The 22,842-nt window shown below is 32.9% G+C and overlaps 1 protein-coding gene and 1 pseudogene across 3 annotated transcripts in view; both read left to right on the forward strand.

Moving 5' to 3' along the window:
* The window catches only part of STAG1 (STAG1 cohesin complex component), a 426,191-nt gene that overhangs the window by 339,860 nt on the left and 63,489 nt on the right, over nucleotides 1–22,842 (forward strand). For all 3 annotated transcript variants that reach the window (XM_078071550.1, XM_078071557.1, XM_078071562.1), the window contains 5 exons: nucleotides 6,830–6,922; nucleotides 7,028–7,117; nucleotides 7,258–7,461; nucleotides 8,618–8,688; nucleotides 10,122–10,209. In XM_078071550.1, the coding sequence (XP_077927676.1) occupies nucleotides 6,830–6,922; nucleotides 7,028–7,117; nucleotides 7,258–7,461; nucleotides 8,618–8,688; nucleotides 10,122–10,209 (546 nt within the window). The remainder of the gene's footprint in view (nucleotides 1–6,829; nucleotides 6,923–7,027; nucleotides 7,118–7,257; nucleotides 7,462–8,617; nucleotides 8,689–10,121; nucleotides 10,210–22,842) is intronic.
* Nucleotides 4,671–5,767, forward strand: LOC118553490 (large ribosomal subunit protein uL6 pseudogene; annotated as a pseudogene).

The raw sequence follows: 22,842 nt of genomic DNA on the forward strand, positions 1-22,842 counted from the left end.
TCATGGTACAAATGCCAAAAGTCCAGAGCTTTGTGAGCCAGAAATGGCAAACATGGTAGAAACAAACAAGGAAAAACCCACAGCTGTGATATTCAGAGGTTGTGGTCCCAGATGGGAAGAACAGTTGACTGACCAAGAATCTAACTAAAAAATCCTGGAAATGAGAAAGCCATAAAAAGGATTAGATGAGCTCTCCATACATCACTGGCTGACTGAGAAACCTGAGATAACCCAATGGAAAATAAAAGTCAAAAAGCAAACTTAAGAACTGGCTGGACTTTGTTTTTTCTTTTTCTTTTTTATGTTTTTAGTTTTTATTTTAATTCTAGTATAGTTAATATACAGTGTTATATTAGTTTCATATGTACAGTATAGTGATTCAACAGTTCTGTACATTACTCAGTGCTCATCATGATAAGTGTACTCTTAATCCCTTCACCTACTTTATCCATCCCCCACCCACCTCCCCTCTGGTAACCGTCAGTTTGTTCTCTGTAGTTAAGAGTCTGTTTCTTGGTTTGTGTGTGTGTGTCTCTCTTTTTTCTTTCCCTTTGCCTGTTTCTTAAATTCCACATATGATTAAGATCATATGCTATTTGTCTTTCTCTGACTTACTTCACTTAGCATTATACTCTTTAGCTCCATCCACATCATTACAAATGGCAAGATTCATTCCTTTATATATATATATATATATATATATATATATATATATATATACACACATATATCACATCTTCATTATCCATTCATCTATTGATAGGACACTGGGCTGCTTCCATAATTTGACTATTTTAATAATGCTGCAATAAGCATAGAGGTGCATGTATCCCTTTGAATTACTGTTTTTGTATTTTTTTGTATTTTACCCAGTAGTATAATTACTGGATTGTAGTATAGTTCTATTTTTAACTTTTTGAGGAAACATTGCCCTGTTTTCCACAGTGGCTCCACCAGTTTGCATTCCCACCAACATATGAGGGTTCCTTTTTTTTCACATCCTCACCAATACTTCTTGTTTCTTGAAGAAGTGGCTGAACTTTGAATATGCTTTCTAACCCAGGTCTCAGAGGGGCGAACCCTTATAGATTTGAAGTTTAAGTTAAAGATTACTTTTTTAAATATAAAAATTAGAAAAATAAGTTAAAAATCCATAATTACTGTGTTACCTAAAAATGTTGACTCTTCTAGAAAAATTACAGTCAAGCAAAGAAACAATAAAACATGACCATACTTGGGGGGGAAGCAGACAATAGAAATGGCTTCTCAGTAGGCCTAATTGTTGGATTTAGCAAATAACTTCAGAGCCCTTTTTATAAATATGTTGAAAGAATCAAAGGAAGAAAATATGTTCAAAGAATTACAGGACAATATGATAACAGAAATAAGGAAAACTTAATGGAAATTCTAGAGTTGAAAAGTAGCAAATTTGAGATGACAAGAAAGAAACATTGAACTTCATGAAGGTAGATTAATAAAAATTATTCATTCTGAAGAACAGAGAGGAAAGATTGAAGAAAAATGAACAGAGCCCAAGAAATGTGTGAAACAACATTAAATGCATCAAATTTTTATAATGAGAGTTCCAGAAAGAAAGGAGTAAGAGAAAGAGACAGGAAAGAAAAACATTCGAAGAAATACTTGCCAAAAACTTGCCAAATTTGATGAAAAACATTAATCCAAAGAATAAGCTTAACAAAACTCAAGTAGTGTAAACATAAAAGATTCATCTCCAGATACGATAGTCACTGTCCAAAGCCAAAAACAAAAAATCTTGAAAGCAACAAGAGAAAAACAAGTCATACAGAGGGCAATTATAATAAGATTAGCAATTAATTTTTTATCAGAGACAGTGGAGGCCAGAAGACTGACAGAATGACATATATGCTGAAAGAAAACAAAGTTGCCAACCAAGAATTCTAAATCCAGTAAAACTATCTTTCAAATATGAAGGTACATTAAAAACATTCCCAGAAAAACAAAGATTGACAGGCATGTTGCTGGAAGACCTTAGAAGAACTACTAAAAGAAGTTCTTCGAGCTGTAAAGAATAATACCAAATGGTAATTCTAATCCATAGAAAGGAATGAACAGTATCAGAAATGGTAAATATGTGGGTGGATATAAAAGGCCATGTATATTATATATTTTTTTTCTTTTAATTTCTTTCAAGGGACATGAGATTATTTAAAGCAGTAATTATAGCGCTAAGTACTAAGATTATAAGATACATAGATATATATGACAGCAATAACAAAGAAGGGTAAAGGAAATGGAATTAGATTGGAGCAAAATTGCTGTATTTTGCTGTAATTAAGTATCAGCCTAAAGTTGATTATTGTAAATTAAAGAGTTTATTAGAATCCCCAAAGAAGGTAGTAAAGAAGGAACAAAGAAACAAAAAGACATGAGATTTATAGATAGCAGAGTGGCTGACATAAATTCAATCATATCAGAACTTAATTAAATATGAATATACAGAGGGGTGCCTGGATGGCTCAAGTCGGTTAAGCGTCCAGCTCTTGATTTTGGCTCAGGTCATGATCTCAGGATCCTGGTATCAAGCTTCATGCTCAGCAGGGAATCTGCTTCAGGATTCTCTCTCCCCCTCTCCTTCTGCCCCTCTTCCCACTTGTGCGCTCTCTTTCTTTCTCTCTAAAATACATATTGTATATATACAGAAATCCAAAACATAGAAATTGGGAAAACTATGGACTGGGTATGAAAAGATACTAAGAAGTTATTGTTTCATTTTGTTGGAGATGCCAAGTTTTATTGTTCTTAAGTCTTCACTGTTAAAAATACACACTTAAATATTTATGGGTGAAGTGAAATGATATACCAAGAATTTACCTTAAAATGTTACAGGAAAAAAAAAACTGTAGGAATTAATGAAGCAGTAATGACAAATGAATAATTTTTAGATTTTCCAAAATAAAAGTTATAAAAATATGTGTTGTCCGAACTTTGAGATGAGAGCCTATTCAGGCTAAGCATTTCTTATCCTTTTGATATATCTCAGTCATTTTTTGTGCACTTTCTTGCTTTCTCATCAAGTTCACTTTCTACCTTTACTGTTTATATTAACTATTGCTATGTAAAAAATTACTTTAAAACTTAGAAGCTTAATACAGTAAGCGTTCATTATCTCACAGTTTTTGTGGGTCAGAAACTTGGGAGTGTCTTAGCTGGCTTTTTTTGACTTAAGGTTCTCATAGGGTTGCATTTAAGATGTTAACCAGGGCTTTAGCCTCTGAAGGTTTGGTTGCTAATTCACTACTTCCTAATGGCTTACTTACATGACTGGCAAGTTAGTGTTGATTATTAGGGGAGGCTTTCGATCCTCACCTTATGGACCTCTCAGTAGGACTGTTTGAATGTTTTCATGACATGGTTGCTGCCCCTTCCTCCCCACCCCCAGAGTGAAGTATCCAAGAGAGAATAAAGCAGAATGAATGATCCAAAGGAGAGTAAGGTGGACTTCTGTGTCTTTCATGAGCTAGTTCTCAAAAGTCACATAACATCATTTCCACAGTCTCCTATTGGTTAACACATGTCAACCTTAGTCATTGTGGGAAGAGACTATAAGAGCATGATACCAAGAGGCAGAGGTTACTGGAAGGCACTTTGAAGGCTGATTCTTACATTACTCTAGCACAGGAATCTCTAACAAGCCATGGTGCCTTTTAATAGAGTAGTATTTAAAGTTAAAATCTTGTCACGAAGAGTATTGTCATTTGGTATTTTTTCTGATAGACACTTTGAGTATACAGAGCTAAGAAATATATGTATATATTTCTCTGTATATATCCATATATATTTAAATTACATATTCATATTGATATTGATGACTTAAATTTAGCATAACAAGGTTTTTGCCTCTTTGGTTTTGTATTTTTTTCCTTTTTTTTTTTCTTTAGATTTTATTTATTTGTCAGAGAGCAAGAGAGCGCAGACAGAGGGAGAAGCAGGCTCCCCGCTGAGCAAGGAGCCTGATGTGGGACTCGATGCTAGGACCCTGGGATCATGACCTGAACGGAAGGCAGCCGCTTAACCAACTGAGCCTCCCAGGCGTCCCTTTTTTTCTCATTTTTATTTTTTGGAAATAGATAAAACACTTACATAGTTAAAAGGTCAAAACCATGTACAAATATACATTCAGAGAAGTCTTTCATATATTTATATCTCCTTTTACACCCCATTCCTACTATATAGTCAGAATATCCTTCCAGTGTTTCATTCCATCCTCCTCCCTCTCCCTCAAAAGATAGCATATTTTGTAGTGTTCTGTACCTTACATTTTTATTTAACAGTGTATCCTAGATATCACTCTACTATACCTTTATTTGAAGATCTTCATTTTCTTATGGCTACATAGTATCCATTATCTGGATACACGATTGAGGGTCTTTTGGGTTGTTGCCAGTCTTTTACTATTAGAAATAATGTACTATTAGAAATAATTCACTACGCAGTGAATAATTTTGTATCATTTCATACTTGTACCACATGTGTTAGTAGGGTAGATTGCTTAAAAGTAGGATTATTATGTCAGAGGGAAAATGTGTATACAATTTTGTTAGATACTGGCAAATTCCTCCTTCATAGGTATTATGCCATTTTTGCCATCCCATCAGAGGTTTTGGGGATTGAGTCCATGCATATAGACTGCCTAACATAATGATCACTTAATCAAAGACAGCTATTTATCTAAAATCAGTATCTTTAGACCTCTCATACATTGCCAAATGAATTTCAAGACTTCTCAATACCCTGAATACATTCCTGGACTTACATTCCACATAATATGTAGTCCCTTATATTACTTTGTGAAGAACTAAACACAATACAGTAAATCATTCCGAATGATTATTTTGTATTTTAAGAAGTTGAAAAGCAATAAAGTTCTGGAAGAGGAATTAGATGGGAGACCTTACTACTTCTTTCACATACTGTCAAACATCTACTGTGAGAATGAAGACCATTCTCAGCACTCAGACTATTGACATTCCAGAAAATGTCGACATCACTCTGAAAGGATGCACTGTTATTGTGAAGGGCCCCAGAGGAACCCTGGGAAGAGACTTCAGTTACAGCAGTGTAGAACTCAGTCTCCTGGGGCTCCTGGGTGGCTCAGTCGTTAAGCGTCTGCCTTTGGCTCAGGTCATGATCCCAGGGTCCTGGGATCGAGCCCCGCATCGGGCTCCCTGCTCCGCGGGAAGCCTGTTTCTCCCTCTCCCTCTCCCCCTGCTTGTGATCCTGCTCTCACTGTGTCTCTGTCTGTCAAATAAATAAATAAAATCTTAAAAAAAACAAAACAAAAAGACCTCAGTCTCCTTGGAAAGAAAAAGAAGAGGCGCCAACTTGAGAGAAATAGGAAAGAAATGACTATTGTTTGCACTATCTGTAGTCACATACAGAACATGATCAAGGGCATTAGACTGGGCTTCCGTTACAAGATGAGGTCTGTGTATGTTCCCTTCCTCATCAGCGTTGTTATTCAGGACAGTGGTTCTCTTATTGAAATCCAAGATTTCCTAGGTGAAAAATACATCCACAGGGATCGGGTGAGGCCAGGTGTTGCATGTTCAGTATCTCAAGCCCAGAAAGATGAGCTAATTCTTGAAGGAAATGAAAATGAACTTGTATTGAATTCGGCTACTTTTTGATTCAGCAAACCACGACAGTTAAAAACGACTATCAGAAAATTTGGGGTGGTATGTTTCTGAAAAAGAAACAGTTCAGCGAGCTGATGAATAAGATCTAAGTTGTCCAGCTACAGAAACAGCAAGATGCCAGATGATTTTTCAGAGTTATTTGTGATATTTTAAAGATGCAATAAAAGCTGTATTGATTTAAAAAAATACGGTTTACATTTATAAAGTGGCAATTTATATTGGAATGAAACATTCAACCATTCAACATTATGGTGCTAAGTTCCTTCAAGATAATAACAAAATACAAAATACCTTGGGGAAATGATTATCTTAACTTGCATTTTAATATTTTATTTTTGGAACCACTTATGGTTTAACTAGTTGAATACGGGACAAGGTGATGGGCATTATCAGCTTCAATTGGTTCAGTGATGACAGGCTACACCTCTATGTCTGGATTATTGCCTAACAGACTTATGAACTTAGAAGGACAACTAAATATAAATGAGTCCAGAGACATTGTTAGTATATGCTTTAAAAAATAAGTGAAAATTTGGGGTGCCTGAGTGGCTCAGATGGTTAAACGTCTGCCTCTGGCTCAGGTCGTGATCCCAGGGTCCTGGGATCGAGCCCCGCGTTGGGCTGCCTGCTCAGCGGGGAGCCTGCTTCTCCCTCTCCCTCTACTGCTCCCCCTTCTTGTGTGCTCTCTCTCTCTGTCAAATAAATAAATAAAATCTTTTTAAAAAATCAGTGAAAATTTATTTAGCTGCCGACAGTAAAAAAAACATTACTCTCTAAAGTATTTTTAGAAAAGTGTGTTTAACATAGGGGAGATTACTGTTAACATATTGAGGTTAAAACTGGAAAAATTATTTCACTTGCAATATTTTTATATTCATAACTGGTTTTATAGAAATGCTTTTGTTTACTAAACAAGTAGTAATTTATCTAAACTTTAGTGATTCGTAAGTAGCTATTTAATAAAGTAATATTGCATGTTAACTAGAAGTAAGCATAAAACTAGAGATATTTGTTTTAGTAATTAGTTTGTTAACCTCCTCTGAAAATTCTCGAGTACATTATCTCCAATACTTCATCGTTCTGTGTAACACTCTAGATTTATAAATTATTATGTGACATTATATTATTTGCCCATTTCAATTTATTTCTAGGTGCTAACTGCCAAAGAAAGAAAAACTCAAATTGATGATAGAAACAAATTGACTGAGCATTTTATTATCACACTTCCTATGTTGCTATCAAAGGTATAATTTCATTTACATTTCTGTGATAATATGCCACTGAGTTTGCTTATTACATTGAACTATTAAAGTAGTTACTTCTTTTTTCTTTGCTTCTCCTTCTTCTAGTATTCTGCAGATGCAGAGAAGGTAGCAAACTTGCTACAAATCCCACAGTATTTTGATCTAGAAATTTATAGCACAGGTAGAATGGAAAAGGTAAGACACTATGAAATCAAAATTCTGTTATAGTCAGTTTAAATAACTGGATTATTTCATTTTCATGTAATCTATAGGCTTACTATTTGACAGATGCTTATTTTTATTAATCTAATAGTTTTTCTTTTTTTCCTCCTCAGCATCTGGATGCTTTATTAAAACAGATTAAGTTTGTTGTGGAGAAACATGTAGAATCAGATGTTCTAGAAGCCTGCAGTAAAACCTATAGCATCTTATGCAGTGAAGAGTATACCATCCAAAACAGAGTTGACATAGCTCGAAGTCAGCTGATTGATGAGTTTGTAGATCGATTCAATCATTCTGTGGAAGATCTACTGCAAGAGGTCTGTTTTAAAGTAAACACTTGTATGTGATAATTTTGGCTAATATTCATAGTTGAATGTACAAATCGTTTCCATTTTAAAATAAAATCTAGTGGAATTCTCTTTTTCAAATCTTAGCAGCATTATTGCAAGTGTTCGTCCTGTAATTAACTTTGGTTATACTTTATTTTAAAAACCTATTTTGGAGTGCCTGGGTGACTCAGTCAGTTAAGCATCTGACTCTTGATTTCAGCTGAGGTCATGATCTCAGAATTTTGAGATCCAGCCCCACATCTGGCTCCACACTGGGCATGGAGCCTGCTTAAGATTCTCTCCCTCACTCTTACCCATCCCCCACTTAAAAAAAAAACAAAACAACTTGTTTCACAAAAGCTAATATTTTTTTTGTTTAAGAAACACCTTTTAAGGTCTGGCTTTTCTTAATTCATTTTTTCACTTTCTTTTCCTGGAGCCTAATTTACAAAATATTTTAATATTACTGAACTATTTATGATGTGCTAATGAATAGAACACAAAAATTAAGTGTGCTTGTAAGGGACAGCCACTTGCCGGTGGTATGCCCAGGATAACAGCAAACATCTCCAACTGGTTATTTTTATAGTTATTTTTATGATTCCCACCTCTTGCCTTCTCCCTCCAATCAGTGTTACCAATTTGGAACCCCCACGGTTTTCTATGCTCTGATGGCCAGGCTGATAGGATTTTCTTTTTAGTCCATGTAACCAATTTTTTCCTACTTCTAACTTTTAATTTTAACTTTTAATTTTTTTCAACCATTTTTGATTTTTCATTGTGATTTTGAGCTACAAAAGTAACTGACAATAAAATCTTTGAAATAACCATTAAAATCTTTAAAGTACATACTTTTTCACTCAGTTTCAATGAACTTATCCGAAAGTATTAATCAGAAAAGTATACAATGTTAATGTTTACAACATTGTTTAAAATGCAAAAATGGTTCTCTCTGAGTGTAACAGTTATGGGTGTTTTTTATTTTTTGGTTTTTTGCTTATTTGTACTTTCTTATTTACCAGCAGTGAATATGTACTCTTTATATAATAAAAACGAATGCTTTTAGGCAGTAAGTATTAATAGACTTTCATGAATATCAGGATAAGTAAAGTTATGGTAATGAAATAATGTCTTTTATTTATAGGGAGAAGAAGCTGATGATGATGATATTTACAATGTTCTTTCCACATTAAAGCGGTTAACCTCTTTTCATAAGTATGTCATTTTATTTAGATTTGGTTAATAACATTATATTAGCCAACATAAAATAGGCTGTTTTTGTACTATTTAACATCCTTGTAACAATGGGAAATTTTAAACAAATATCAAGATGTGATTTTTTTCTTTATTAATCAGATTTTCTTCAGATAAATTACGGGTTTTTATTATCATCTGATTTCTTAAGGAGTTAGATTTATCATTCAGTGTAACAAATATACTGTACACTGTACAAGTTTGTTAATCAGTATCATTGCTGGGCTTACTCTGTAAGCTGGAGTTTAGAGGTATAATTTTTATTTGATAGTTTTTAGAAATCTTACTAAATAAAAAAGATTTTGGGGGATGCCATGAAAGTTATTTCTATGAGCTTTTTTTCCTGAATTGTTCTTGTTTGTCTATTTATTATTGTGCTCTTACTGTGTAGACAAAATAGCTGGACTTGAATAAGGAAAAAAGGCTCAGATTAATGAAATAAGTGTTACTTTTAAATTGTAATTTATATGTCCCTTGTTAATGGGTATGTTTATCTTCTCCATAAAGAAAGGAAAATAGAGATCTTTGTTGTTAAAAGAATGTTGAAGTGTAGCCCTTACATTAATGAATACTTCAGAATTCAAAAACAGTGTCTAAAATCTAAGACATTTCTTTATACACAGTAGGACACTGTTTGGAATTCTGTGGAGAAATAAACTCTTAGTTTTGAAAATATTTTGACATTTGGAAATAAAAGTTGACAGCTAGTGTCAAAACTCCTTATTTTAAAAAATATTTTGATGTTTCAAAATAAAAGTTAATGGGCATTGATCTACTATTTTAGTAGTAGAATTCATGAGTAAAATAAAATGTCTGCCTTATTTCAATTAAGAAGCCTGTAGCTACACTAAAGTTTTTGAGCTTCGACATATTTCTTTTCCCCTGGTTTTGTCTTTCTTGTGAATGCAGATCTCTTTCAAAAATACACATGTATTTATATTTTGAAATTGTGAATGAATTTTTTTTAAATGTATCTTAAAAAATACTAGGAAAAAAAAATACTAGGAAGAATGAAATGGAATACAGGCTTAGGTTGACTGTGTAGTAGTAATCTTCATTTAAAGGGATGAATTTTTATTGTTAATTGGTTTCTTTTAATTAATTTCTGATATCAGCTTATGTATTCTCTGTCTCCGCGCCCCGTCTCACTTTCCCATTCTCTTTCCCTTTTCCCCTTTTTCTTTCTTACTTTTTATTTCCTTCCCTCCTTCCTTCCTTCCATCCTCTCTCCTTGTTTTTCTTTCTTTCTAAGTTTGAGTACTTGAACATTTACCAATCTTTTTCGATTCTGTAAGAAATTGAAGTTATTTTATACTTCTACCCACTGAAACTGAGCTCAAATTTAAATTTTTTTCTACTCTAGAATAAAGTTAATGCATTTTTGTTTATTTTAGTGCTCATGATCTCACAAAATGGGATCTATTTGGTAATTGCTACAGATTATTGAAGACTGGAATTGAACATGGAGCAATGCCAGAACAGGTAGGAGTTTATTGATATTCCTTCCTTGTCATTTTAGAAAGCTAAGCTTCTCTGAAATCACACAGGATTATCAAAAACCTTACATAGAAAGTAGTTGATAATTCTTAAATGCAGCTGCTTCCTTTGATAATTACTGCCATAGTGATTAAATATTACTAATAGATGTTAGTGATTGAATGTTACCAGTAGGTGTATAATATCTTCAGGTTTGAGCAGAAAAAAAGTAGAGAATCTTTGCTATATTGTATTTCAAACATTTAATACTAAAGTAAACATTATTACTCTTTTAGGAAAAATACCATTAATTACTATAGTAGCAGTTTCAGAACTTGATTAATTCGGTTTGATGTAAATTCCTAATTATGGCTGTATTCCAGGCACTGTTCTAGATATTGATAATAGTAAGCCTTAGGTATGGCTTATTTTCTGTAGTGGAACCATAATTAAATACGCTTGAGACCTTTAGCAGATTTTAGACCTTTTTGCATTCATGTATAAGTTGGAATGGAAAGAGCAGGATTTCACCAAATTTCTCTAGTCTGGAAGAGATTTAAAATAGTTGATTTAATTCTATATAAGAATTAAGTTGTTAATTAATTGTTACTTAACAATTATAATTATTACAGTTATTAATGGTTACATTTATTACAGTTAATTTTAATTGACACATACAATTATGTTACTTAGCAATAACAATCTTTTGTAAGAATTAAAGTTATTTTGTATACTGCATATACTCATTCATTAGACCAAGATACCAACCCATAGTTAGGTATAGGTGGTGTTTAGAGGTGGTCTCATCTAATCCCATTTGGTAATATGGACACTTTATTATACTAAATGACACTTTATTATACTAAAGCAGTAAGAATTTCAACAGATATAACAATTGTGATATATTAAAAGTTAATCACAGAAGCAGTGCTTTATCATTGCTATTATTCTTTTAAGTTGTTTTAATTCATGGTTTTGATCCCTACTTAATGTAACAGCCACTCTTAATAACAAATGTCCTTGATTATAAGTGTTTATTATAGTTTGTGGAAAGAAGCTAAATATTTAACTTTGTTGTTTTACTTCATTTTTTGCTGACTCATCAACTTCCATCCTCTGTTCATCTCAAACTTTTCAGTAGCCTAAACACTATTCACTAATAGTCCCAAGCTGTTCTTCAAAGTTTAAAGGGAATGATAAAGATATTTCTTGTTTTGGTTTCCTCATTTTCCTCAAGAAAATAATGAGGATTGCACATCTCTGTTTCATCTGGGGATTATAACTATGTCAAAATTTCATTTTTAATTCACTACACCATCATTTATTGTCATAGAACTTGTGACTCTTTGGTTATCTTGGTTTTCTGTTACTTATTTTCACTGCATATGTATTATTCCCCCCATTTTATTTTAGTTTCTTTGAGTAAGAGAACAGATAATGTGACATTTGCTTGAACTTTGTTAATCTTAGACACATACTCTTTTGTTTTATTTTTAAACACTACTATAGCTAACATACAGTGTTAGTTTCAGGTTTACAATATAGTTCTATACATTACTCAGTGCTCATCATGATAAGTATACTCTTAATCTCCTTCACCTCTTTCACCTATTTCCGCACTCACCATCAGTTTGTTCTCTATAGTTAGAGTCTGTGTTTTGGTTTGTCTCTTTTTTTCTTTGTTCGTTTTGTTTCTTAAATTCCACATCATATGGTATTTGTCTTTTTCTGACTTATTTCTCTTAGCATTCTATTCTGTAGTTCCATCCATGTTGTTGCAAATAGCAAGATTTCATTCTTCTTTATGGTGAAGTAATATTTCATTGTGTATATATACATACATATATATCACCTCTTCTTTATCCATTCATCTTATCAATGGACACAGGCTGCTTCCATAATTCGGCCATTGTAAATAATGCTGCATTAAACATAGGGGTGTAAATATCCTTTTGAATTAGTATTTTTTTATTCTTTGGGTGAATACCCAGTAGGAGAATTACTGGATCATGGATCATTTGTAATTTTTTGAGGAACCTCCAAAATGTCTTCCACAGTGTCTACACTAGTTTGTATTCCCACCAACAGTGTACAAGGGGTTCTTTTTTCTCCACATCCTTACCAGTGCTTGTTGTTTCTTGTGTTTTTGGATGGATTTAGCTAATCTGACAAGTGTGAGGTGATACCTTAATGTAGTATTGATTTGCGTTTCCCTGATGATAAGTAATAATGAGCATCTTTTCATGTGTCTTTTTGGCCATCTGTGTTTTCTTTGGAGAAATGTCTGTTCCTATCTTCTGCCCAGTTTTTAATTATATTATTTGTTTTTTAGGTGTTGAGTTGTATCAGTTCTTTATATACTAACCTTTATCAGATACGTCATTTGCAAATATGTTCTCCCATTCAGTGGGTTGCCTTTTAGTTTCGTTGATTGTTTCCTTCGCTGTGCAGAAGGTTTTTATTTTGATGTAGTCCCAATTGTTAATTTTTGCTTTTGTTTCCCTTGCCAGACCTATCTAGAAAAATGTTGCTATGGCCGGTGTCGGAGAAATTATTGCCTGTGCTCTTTTCTACAAATTTTATGGTTTCCAGTCTCACATTTAGGTCTTTAATCCATTTGAGTTTATTTTTGTGTGTGGTGTAAGAAAGTGGTCCAGTTTCATTCTTTTGCATGTTGCTGTCCTGTTTTCCCAACACCATTAGTTGAAGAGACTGTCTTTTTCCCATTGTTTATTCTTTGCTTCTTTATTGAAGATTAATTGACCATACAATTTTGGCTTTATTTTTGGGCTTTCAATTCTGTTCCATTGATCTACATATGTTTTTGTGCCAGTACCATACTGTTTTGATTACTGCAGCTTTGTAGTATATCTTGAAATCTGGGATTGTGACACCTCCAGTTTTGTTCTTTTTTTCCAAGCCTGCTTTGGCTTTTCGAGGTCTTTTGTGGTTTCACACAGATTTTAGGATTGTTTGTTCCAGTTCTGTGAAAAATGCTCTTGGTATTTTGATAGGGATTGCATTAATTCTGTACCTTGCTTTGGGTAGTATGGACATTTTAACAATATTTGTTCTTCTAATCCATGATCATAGAATATCTTACTATTTGTGTCATTAGACACATTCTTAAAACTGTAATCATGTGTATGAAGTTTTTGTGCATCACTACTAGATTATGCTCTTGTTTGTTTTAGCAGTTAGAAACTATTTTGCATTAAGCAGCTCCTAGAAACATGTCTTTAGATACCCAGTATTAAAAATCCAAAAAGTATACAGGATTTGACCAATTCTTCATAGGACCATGCAGGCTCACCTTTTGGATTGCCATTCTATACTTTAAATTAGAATTCAAAGAAAATACCATTTTAGAGTAGGTATATTAAAATTTATTGTCTAGCTGTCTAATTTTATTGTCCATATGCTTGACTCTTTGTTTTCCATGGTAACCATTAACTAGAAGTTTCTTTGTCTCACCCTTCAGAGTTAACTGACTTCTTTTTTTTCTTTCCTTTTCCACTGATCAATCTTTTCTCATGCCAGTACTGTTTTAACTATTATAGCTTTAGAATATGACTGAAGTTTATAAGAATTTCCCTGTTTTTATAATAATTTTTTAAAGTCATATTATAGAAAAATTATAGTAGAAAAAATAACTCTTACCCCTTCACCTGATTCACCTACTGTCACAGTAATTTTCCACAGCTGCATACTTGTATGTTTTCTCTATATATATGTTTTTATTTTTATATAAATACGCATATATAAAACATATTAATAATATTCTTTATAGCAGGTTTTTCCCAGCCCAGGAGTCAAGGAATAATACATTGCATTTAGTTGTTATGTCTTTTTTTTTTGTCTCTTTTAATCTGGAATTCTTTCTTGTCCTTTTCTTTGATGACATTGACATTTTGAAGAGTACAGGCCAGTTATTTTATAGAATGTACTCAACTTAGTTTTGTCTAATCTACATGTTTAGATTCATCCATATAATGAATTCTTGGTAGGAATGCTACAATAAATGACATTTGTCTTCAGTGCATCACATCAGGAGGCACATGATATCAGTTTGTTTGCTGTTGGTGATACTAACTTTGATCACTTTAGGAAGGTGGAGTCTGCCAAGTCTGTCCTGTGTAGTTTCCATTTTCATTTTTAATGTGGAAAGATTCCTTAAGACTGTAAATATTCCTGTTTCTTATCAAACTTTGATATAATGTTAGCATCTATTTGATTCTTGCCTGAGTCATTTTTTTCTGTCATGGTCACAAAATGGTAAATTAAATGATGATTTTTTAACTGTCATTTATTTATGTCATTTATTTGTTGGCCCTCTGCTATATAATGCCCATCTCCATTCATTCATTCATTTTTTAAGATTCATATGAACTCATGCATTGCTACTTTATTCCTATTCTGTCCAGCTGGTTAAAATTTAGTCCTTTTGTTATTTATTTTGGTGCTCAAATTGTTGCAGAATTAGCCAGAAGGAAATTCTTTCAAACCTCCTCCTGTGTGCTTTTTGATATATTTTTGAGCATTTCCATTCTTTCTGGAATAAGAATATGGCATCTGGTGTCTCTTTGTGCCCTCCCATATGCTAATGAATTTTTAACCTGATAAGTTGTGCCAACTTTTAATAAGTTACTACAGTTCCATAACACAGTGATTATTAGCTGGTAAACAACCCACATTTCAGAATTTATTAATAGTATTTCTTCATACAATTTTCTGTAAAATAAAGACAACAAATATTTAAATTCTCCTTTTTTGGTTTTGTGATTTTGTGCCTATTTCCTGTTGGTATATTTGTAAGTTTTATACCTTGGTTTTAGCTAACATCTAAGAAAAATGAATATTAAACTTCTGCTTTAATATATAGTTTCCAGAATTGTCTGAATTGATTCTAAAAATTGAATATCAGTAAAGAACATTTGTAAATTGTTTTGGTTAAATTTGCTGTATAACAAAACAGTCTGAGTAAACCCATAAGGAGGGAATTGTAATCATATGTCACTAACTTTGGGCCTCTCGAGGCATCAGTAATAAAAAACTTTTGTTTTGCACTTAGCTATGTTCCAGGTAATATTTTAAGTCTTTATGTGTATTTATGTGTTTAAGCCTTAGGACAACCCTATGAAACATAGATATCATTATTCTTTTTTTATTGGTGATGAAACTGAAACATAGAGATATTAAATAACTTGCCTAATGTCACGTAGCTATTGCATACCCACTCAAACCAAGCTTTTAAATTTTGTTCAGTGTCTCTTCACATTTGTTGTACTAATTTGCTACTGCTCTTTATGATATCCCAACCCTTCTGATGTTTGCCCCATGTCAGACTCTTTTTTTGTATTATTTTTCCTAAACATCTTTTGTATTTTTTCAGTGACAATTGTGGGGAGAGATTAAATACTGGTACTTAATCTGTCATCATTAACTGGAAATCAACACATTTCTTTAAACTGAACATAATACAGGCGTTGAGTTTAACTTCAGTCGCATTATTGCTCTTGGATAGATTATGACTTCTTGTGTAAATAATGCAGTCATACTTTCTTTAGAAGCATGTTGATGCTGTCCTTAGAAGACTACATACTTATTTCCTTGACTGAGCTTAGAAATTATTTCAGTTACCCACTTCTGACTCTTCTTGGGCATGCCATATCAAAATTTTGCCACCACTCACACACACATCCAGACAACCACCTACCTATTCATTATTGACCAAAAATGTGTCTGAGTGTCAGATCCTCAGGACATAAGGGTATATTAGAAGCAGTACTTAATCTCAAGAGATTTTTATCTTTTTTTTTTTAATTCTACCTCCTCAGTGTCTCTTTTGCCATCATTCTTTTTAGCCCTACTATCATTTCCTTAGTTTAATCTTAATCATTTCCTTAGTTTAATCTTCATATTTTTCTTGTGAATCACAGTAGTATTTACCTCTTGTCTTAGTAACCTTAGTTTCAGCCTCTTTCCAATCTAGGTTCTGTTCCAGTAATTTTCAACTGTATGTATGTATCCGAAAATCTTATGGAGCTGTTGGTTTTTGTTTTTAAATACTGACATACTCTCAGATACCATTGTAAGAATAAATTGGCGTAATCACTTTAGAAGTTTGTCAATCTGTCAAAATTAAAAGTAGACATATCCTTAACTGACATTTATAATTTAGGAATTTAGACTACAGATATATACTTGGACATGTGTAAAAAGATGTAGGTACAAAGATGTTCAGTGTAGCACTATTTATAAAAACTTAAAACTAAAAGTAATCTAAGTGTCAATCAATAGAGGACCGTTACCTTTGGTAGGATAGTTTTGATTCTATGCAATGCTATATAACTATAAAATTAAAAATGAGGTTAATATTATTGATGTTAAATATTCTGTGTGAGAAGAAATTTAATGAAAAAGGCAAGGAGCAGAATGGTATATAAATTTAAAGGGGTGATAAAATCTCCATATATGGACATTTATTAGTTGACAGATTATTTCTGGAATGATACATGAGGAACTGTTCGACAATAACTTTTCTCAGTGGAAAATGAGATCTATAGTGGTCATGAAGCTTAGTTTGAATAGAACACCATTATGCCGTTGGATATTTTACTATGTACATCTCTTGCTTTTTAAATTTAAAAATCACTTGCTTAGTAACTGAAAATTGAGATTTTAAGAACATGTGCCATTTACAGTAGCACCAAAAAATATTAAATACTTAAGGTAAATCTTAACAAAATATGTGCAAGATCTGTATGCCGAAAACTACAAAACACTAATGAAAGAAATTGAAGATCTTAATAAATGAGGATATATCATGTTCATGAATTAGAAGACTCAATATTGTTAAGATACCAGGTTTCCCCAAACTGATCTTAGATTAACACAGTTCCATTTAAAATCTTTGCAGGGTTTCTTGTAGAAACTGACAGCTTGATTCATAAAAATTATATGGAAGGGCAAAAGAAATAAAATAACCAAAAGAATTTTGAAAAAGAACAACAAAGTTAGAATGTTTACACTACCTCATTTCAGGACTAAACAGTAACTTTGATAGTGTGGTACTGAAGAAAGGATAGACATAAAGGTCAAAGGAGCAGTATAGAGAATCCAGAAAGAAATACACTCACATATATGTGGTCAGTTGATTTTTGACAAAGGTGCTAGGGCAGTTCTTTGGGAAAAGATGATCTTTTTAACAAATGGTGCTGAAATAGTTGGAATATATATATGAAAAAAAAATCTCAATTAACACTTCACACCATATACAAAATTAACTCAAAGTAGGCCATTTAGACTATAAACCTAAGTGCAAAACCTGTGAGTATAGAACATTTAAAAAAGAACACGGGAGTTAAAATCTTTGTGACCTTTAAGTTAGTCGAACATTCCTTAAATACATCGGAAGCATGATCCATAATTGAAAAATTTCAAAAATACACATTCAGCAAAATTAAGCACTTCTCTCGAAAGACAGTATTAAGAGAATCGAAAAGACAAATATAAGACTAGGAAATAATTATAAATCACATATCTGATAACAGACTTGTATTCAAAAAGATGAAGATCTTTCAAAATTCAGTACTAGGAAAAGCAACTGATACTTCACCAAAGAAGATAGATGACAAATAAACACATGAAAAGCAACTTATTACTAGTCATTAGAGAAATGCATATTAAAAGCACAATGAGGTAATACTACCAATCATTTCAAGAGCAGTGGAACTCATACATTGCTGGTGGGACTGCAAAATGGCACATTCACTTCAGAAAGCAGTTTGGCAGTTTCTTATAAAGTTACATAGATACTTCTCTGACCCAGCAGTCCCTCTCCTGAGTAATATCCAGGAGAAATGAAAACTTTGGTTCACATAAAAACCTATACTAGAGTGGTGTCTAGGTGGCTCGGTCGGTTAAGCTTCCAACTCTTGATCAAGTCGGGTCATGATCTCCAGGTCTTGAGATCAAGCCCTGCTCTTAGCTCCATGCTCAGTGGGGAGCCTGCTTAAGATTCTGTCTACCTCTTCCTCTGCCCCTCACCCTGTTCATGCTCTATGTCTCTCTAAAATAAATAAAAATTAAAAAAAAAAAACAACCCTATACGAGAATGTGTATAGCAACTGTATTCAAAATTGCCCCAAACTGCAAACAACTCAAATGTTCAACTGATAAAGGTATAAAAACAAATTGTATTGTCATCCATACAGTAGAATAATTCTCAGCAATTAAATGGAAGGTGCTACTGCTACATGCAACAACGTGGATGTTTCTCAGTAACATTATACAGAGTAACAGAAATCAGATACACAAAACTACATGCTGTACAATTTTATTATACATTCTGGAAAACGCAAAACTATAGGGTCAGAAAACATATCCAGAATGGGGCAAGAGACTTAACTACAGAAGGGCATGAGGGAATTTGAGGGTTGGTGGAACTCTTCTATTTCTTGATTGTTTTGTTGGTTACCTGGCTATACATTTGTCAAAATTGCAGAACTGTATTTTGAAAACAGTAGATTTTTCTTTATATATAAATTATACCTTAATTTTATCCAAATGCAAAAGGGTAAAAATAAGAGTAATTATTTCTCATACTTATAAGGCTGTTTCAAAGCCTGACCAATATATATTTTGAGGTTTAGAAAGCCCCAGACCAAAACACAAGAACAAAAGAAAACATTTATCACATGGTGGAAATTTCAGAACTAAGAGCCATAGATTGATATAATCTTTATTCTTGTTTTTCAGCTCTCGAGCAAAGGTACATAGAATGATTGTAAATATTATTTAAATTAAAATTAATTGTTTAAAAAGGTTGTTGAATTGTTTCTGTTGATTCTAAATCTTAAGGGGTGGAGCATGAAAATTTGCATTTTTTTTTTTTTAATCTTTATAGATCCTTCAGAGGCAAGGCTCAGATGTACATCTGTTCCCTCAAAAGACAACATACAGTGTTACACCATTTTTGAAAAGCTCAAAAACTAGAAAAATTAAAGTGTATTTGTCCAATGATATGTACATGTGATAAAACTGTATTTTTTCAAGAGCCAGGACATAATATACATGAAATTTAGTAGAATAGTTTGTCAGCCCTAAGGAATAGGGGAAGAGATCATAGGTGGATACAGAGTTATTGGTATCATACTAGTTCTTAAATTTGGTTGTCTGTTCATACGTTAATCTTATTATTGTGCTTTATACATCTATTTTGAAGCATCGAATATTACTTTAATAAATCTTAAACAGGAGCACTTCTCTTTGCTTTTGTGAATGGGATATTTTTGAAACACCTGATCATGTTACTCTTCTGTTCAAATATGAACATGTTACTATCTGTGCATTACCTAGTATTCTTAGGATATCATCCAGATTTTTTTTATCATAGTGAGTTGACCTTGTTATTGTCCAAACAAGTGTTCTTCTGAAAGTGAAAGCGGGGGGTGGGAGGGGGTAGGTTACTCTTAATTATTCCAAGACATAGGCATAAAGCAGGATGTATAGTCACCCTCCTATAAGGTCCTCTGTGATTTGGTTTCTGCTGATCTGGCTTCAGTGTATGCTTTCACTTATCCTGTACCAGCCTTTTGAGTTATTGGTGAAGCTTTTTTTGAAATTTCTATTCCTTCAACCTCCACGTTCCCTTTGTTGCCAGATTAAATCTTACATCTTTCTTTAAAGATTTAGTATACACTTTTTCTTCTCTAGAAAGTTTTTCCTAACCATTATCACTCTTCCTAGCTAAGACAGAGTCCTTCTTGCCCCTCAGCATCTGACCCTGTGTGTGTATTCTTAGTCAAACCAATTACTAAATTGTTATAGTTGATACTTATTTATGTTCCCATTAGATTCTTCTCTGAGATCCAGGGAATATATTTGTTTTAAGCTCTTACTCTAGCAGAAGACTTGGATACTGAGTAAACGTCTGTTTGAAAAATGGAGTTCATATAGTGAACATTTGGTAACAGTGTTATTTTTTCAGATTACTATTTTAAATTGTCATACAGTTATATCTCTAATTATTATTTATATACCTCTGTAAAATTACCTTTCTTTATGTTTCCCCATCTTTTTGTTGTATTATATATTTTGTTGTAGTAAAAAACACAATGTAAGATCTACTCTCTTAACAAATTTTTCAGTGTACAATACAGTATTGTTAGCTATAAGCACGATGTTGTACAGCAGATCTCTAGTTCATTTTAATTTATAAGCTCTTTTCTATGTTAATGTTCTTAGCCTTATGTCATTTGTTGCAATAATTTATCAGTGGGAATCTTTTTAATTTTATATATCTTGATGCCTGGATTATAAATGTTCTTTATATAATCAGGATTATTAGTCGTTTTCTGTTGTTTTCTCTCTTTGATGTGTTACTTGGAAAGCCTTTCCCCACATTTTCAAGTCATTTAAATATTTCCTTTTTCTTGTATTTTAATAGTCTTTTTTTATATTTAAATGTTTGGAATCTATTTGCATAAACCATTCATTTCACTTTGAATATGTCTTTAAGTGACTATTCTTCTTTTGGAATTATGGATGTTCCCTACTTTCACCCTTTCATAAGGACCATAATTCTATCTCCACTAAGAATTATGTTACGGTTTCTTAATGATTTCTGAATGGTTGTGATGCTGTATATGTTGTTTGGACAACTGTTTGCCTGTATTACTATACCATTTCAAGGTAATCAGCAGAAATTGTTCATTGAGTCTTTTAAGCAGATCACTGAGATGGAAAGTGGCAAGATCTTTTTGATGTTAAAGCCTACATTATTTGAGGAGAAAAGGCTAGTACACATGAACTGTTAAAGAGTAGGCCTAAGGTGGTATGTTGTGAACGCGTAGTCCAATGTGCTTTCCACTATATACGAAACCCCCTTTTGGAGATCAGTATGAAGAGATATCACTAAAAAAAACTATAATATTTCACACTGGACTTACTGTTGACATACCGCATTTTTCTTTACACTCTTCCTTGTTTTAAATACTGCTTGGAATTTATAAGAAAGCTTAACAGCAAAATTCCAGGGTCCAAAACTGCCAAGGATTAATGTGCATTAGCCGGCTATGCAGTCCATTCCTTGGGAAGTTTTAATTTTTTAGTTAAAGAAGTTAACTTTTAACTATTTGAATTTTTTACCTCCGTTTTTTACCCTTCTAGTGATTTTTTTTTTTTTTAATTTATAGTGTACTATACCCACTGGTAATACAACACATTGGATGATCCTTCATTACCAAAGCGCATGTAGAATTTAGGAATATTTCCTCTTTATTAAGGAATTGTTACTTCTTTATCACTATGATTTGTCTTAATGTTTGTGCTTTTCTTAGCATTTGCTTAAGAAAAATACTACCACAAGCTCTGCTCTTTGCCATATTATTATTTTTTAATTATTATCCAGTAAAATTGACTTATTTTCCTTTTATGTAAAATTATGAATTTTAACATGTGTCTAGATTTATGTAATCACCGCCACAATCAAGATACAGAACAGTTTTCATCATCCCTTTTTAAAAATACCCCTTTCATCATCCCACTTTAAAATATCCCCTATAAAAAAAGAAAACCTTTTTCTTCATGTTGTCCCTTTATAGTTAGATGCTTGCCCTACCTACATCTCCTGGAAACTACTGCTCTGTTTTCCATCACTGTGGTTTTCTCTTTTTGAGATTTCCAAATAAATGGAATCATAAAGTATGTAACTCTTTAGAGCATAAAGTCTTTGGGTAAGCATAATGTCTTCACTGACCATAATGCCTTTGAAATTAATCCAAGTTGTTTGAATCAATAGTTGGTGCATTTTTTCAATTAATCAGTTCTCCTCCATTGTGTGGATATACCAGTTTGTTTTATCCATTCACCTATTGACAGGCATTTGGGTTGTTTCCATCTTTTGGCTCTCACAACTAAAGCTGCTGTGAAAATATGTGTACAGCTTTTTGTTTGAACATAAGTTTTCATTTTGCTAAAGTAAATGCCCAGGAGTGCAGTTGCAGGTATTAGGGTATAAGTGTGTGTTTAACTTTATTAGAAATTGCCAAACCATTTTCCAGAGTGTCTATATCATTCTGCATTCCTGCCAGTAGTGTGCGAGTCCCAGTTCCACATTCTCATCAACACTTGATATTGTTTTTACTTTAGCAAACTTAGTAGGTACGCAGTTGTATCTATCTCATTGTGCTTTTAATGTGCATTTCCTTAATGCTAATGATGTTGAACATCTTTTCTTGTGTTTATTTGTCAGCCTTACATTCTTGGTAAGCCATGCTGATTATTAATTTGCATCTAAAGGCTTTTTTTTAAAAGGGATATTAATTGTTACTCATACTAACCTACTCTAAATATGATAGGCCAGTATTGGATATGAGAAGCAGACTAGTTTAGTTTAGTTCACTCTTTTGTCATGTACTTATCCACTAAAAATTTGATCCTCGGGGCACCTGGGTGGCTCACTCGTTAAGCATCTGCCTTCGGCTCAGGTCATGATCTCAGGGTCCTGGGATCGAGCCCCGCATTGGGCTCCCTGTTCCACGGGAAGCCTGCTTCTCCCTCTCCCACTCCCCCTGCTTGTGTTTCCTCTCTTGCTGTGTCTCTCTCTGTCAAGTAAATAAATAAAATCTTAAAAAA

Source organism: Halichoerus grypus, chromosome 1 (assembly GCF_964656455.1).
Source record: "Halichoerus grypus chromosome 1, mHalGry1.hap1.1, whole genome shotgun sequence".
Lineage (NCBI taxonomy): Eukaryota > Metazoa > Chordata > Mammalia > Carnivora > Phocidae > Halichoerus > Halichoerus grypus.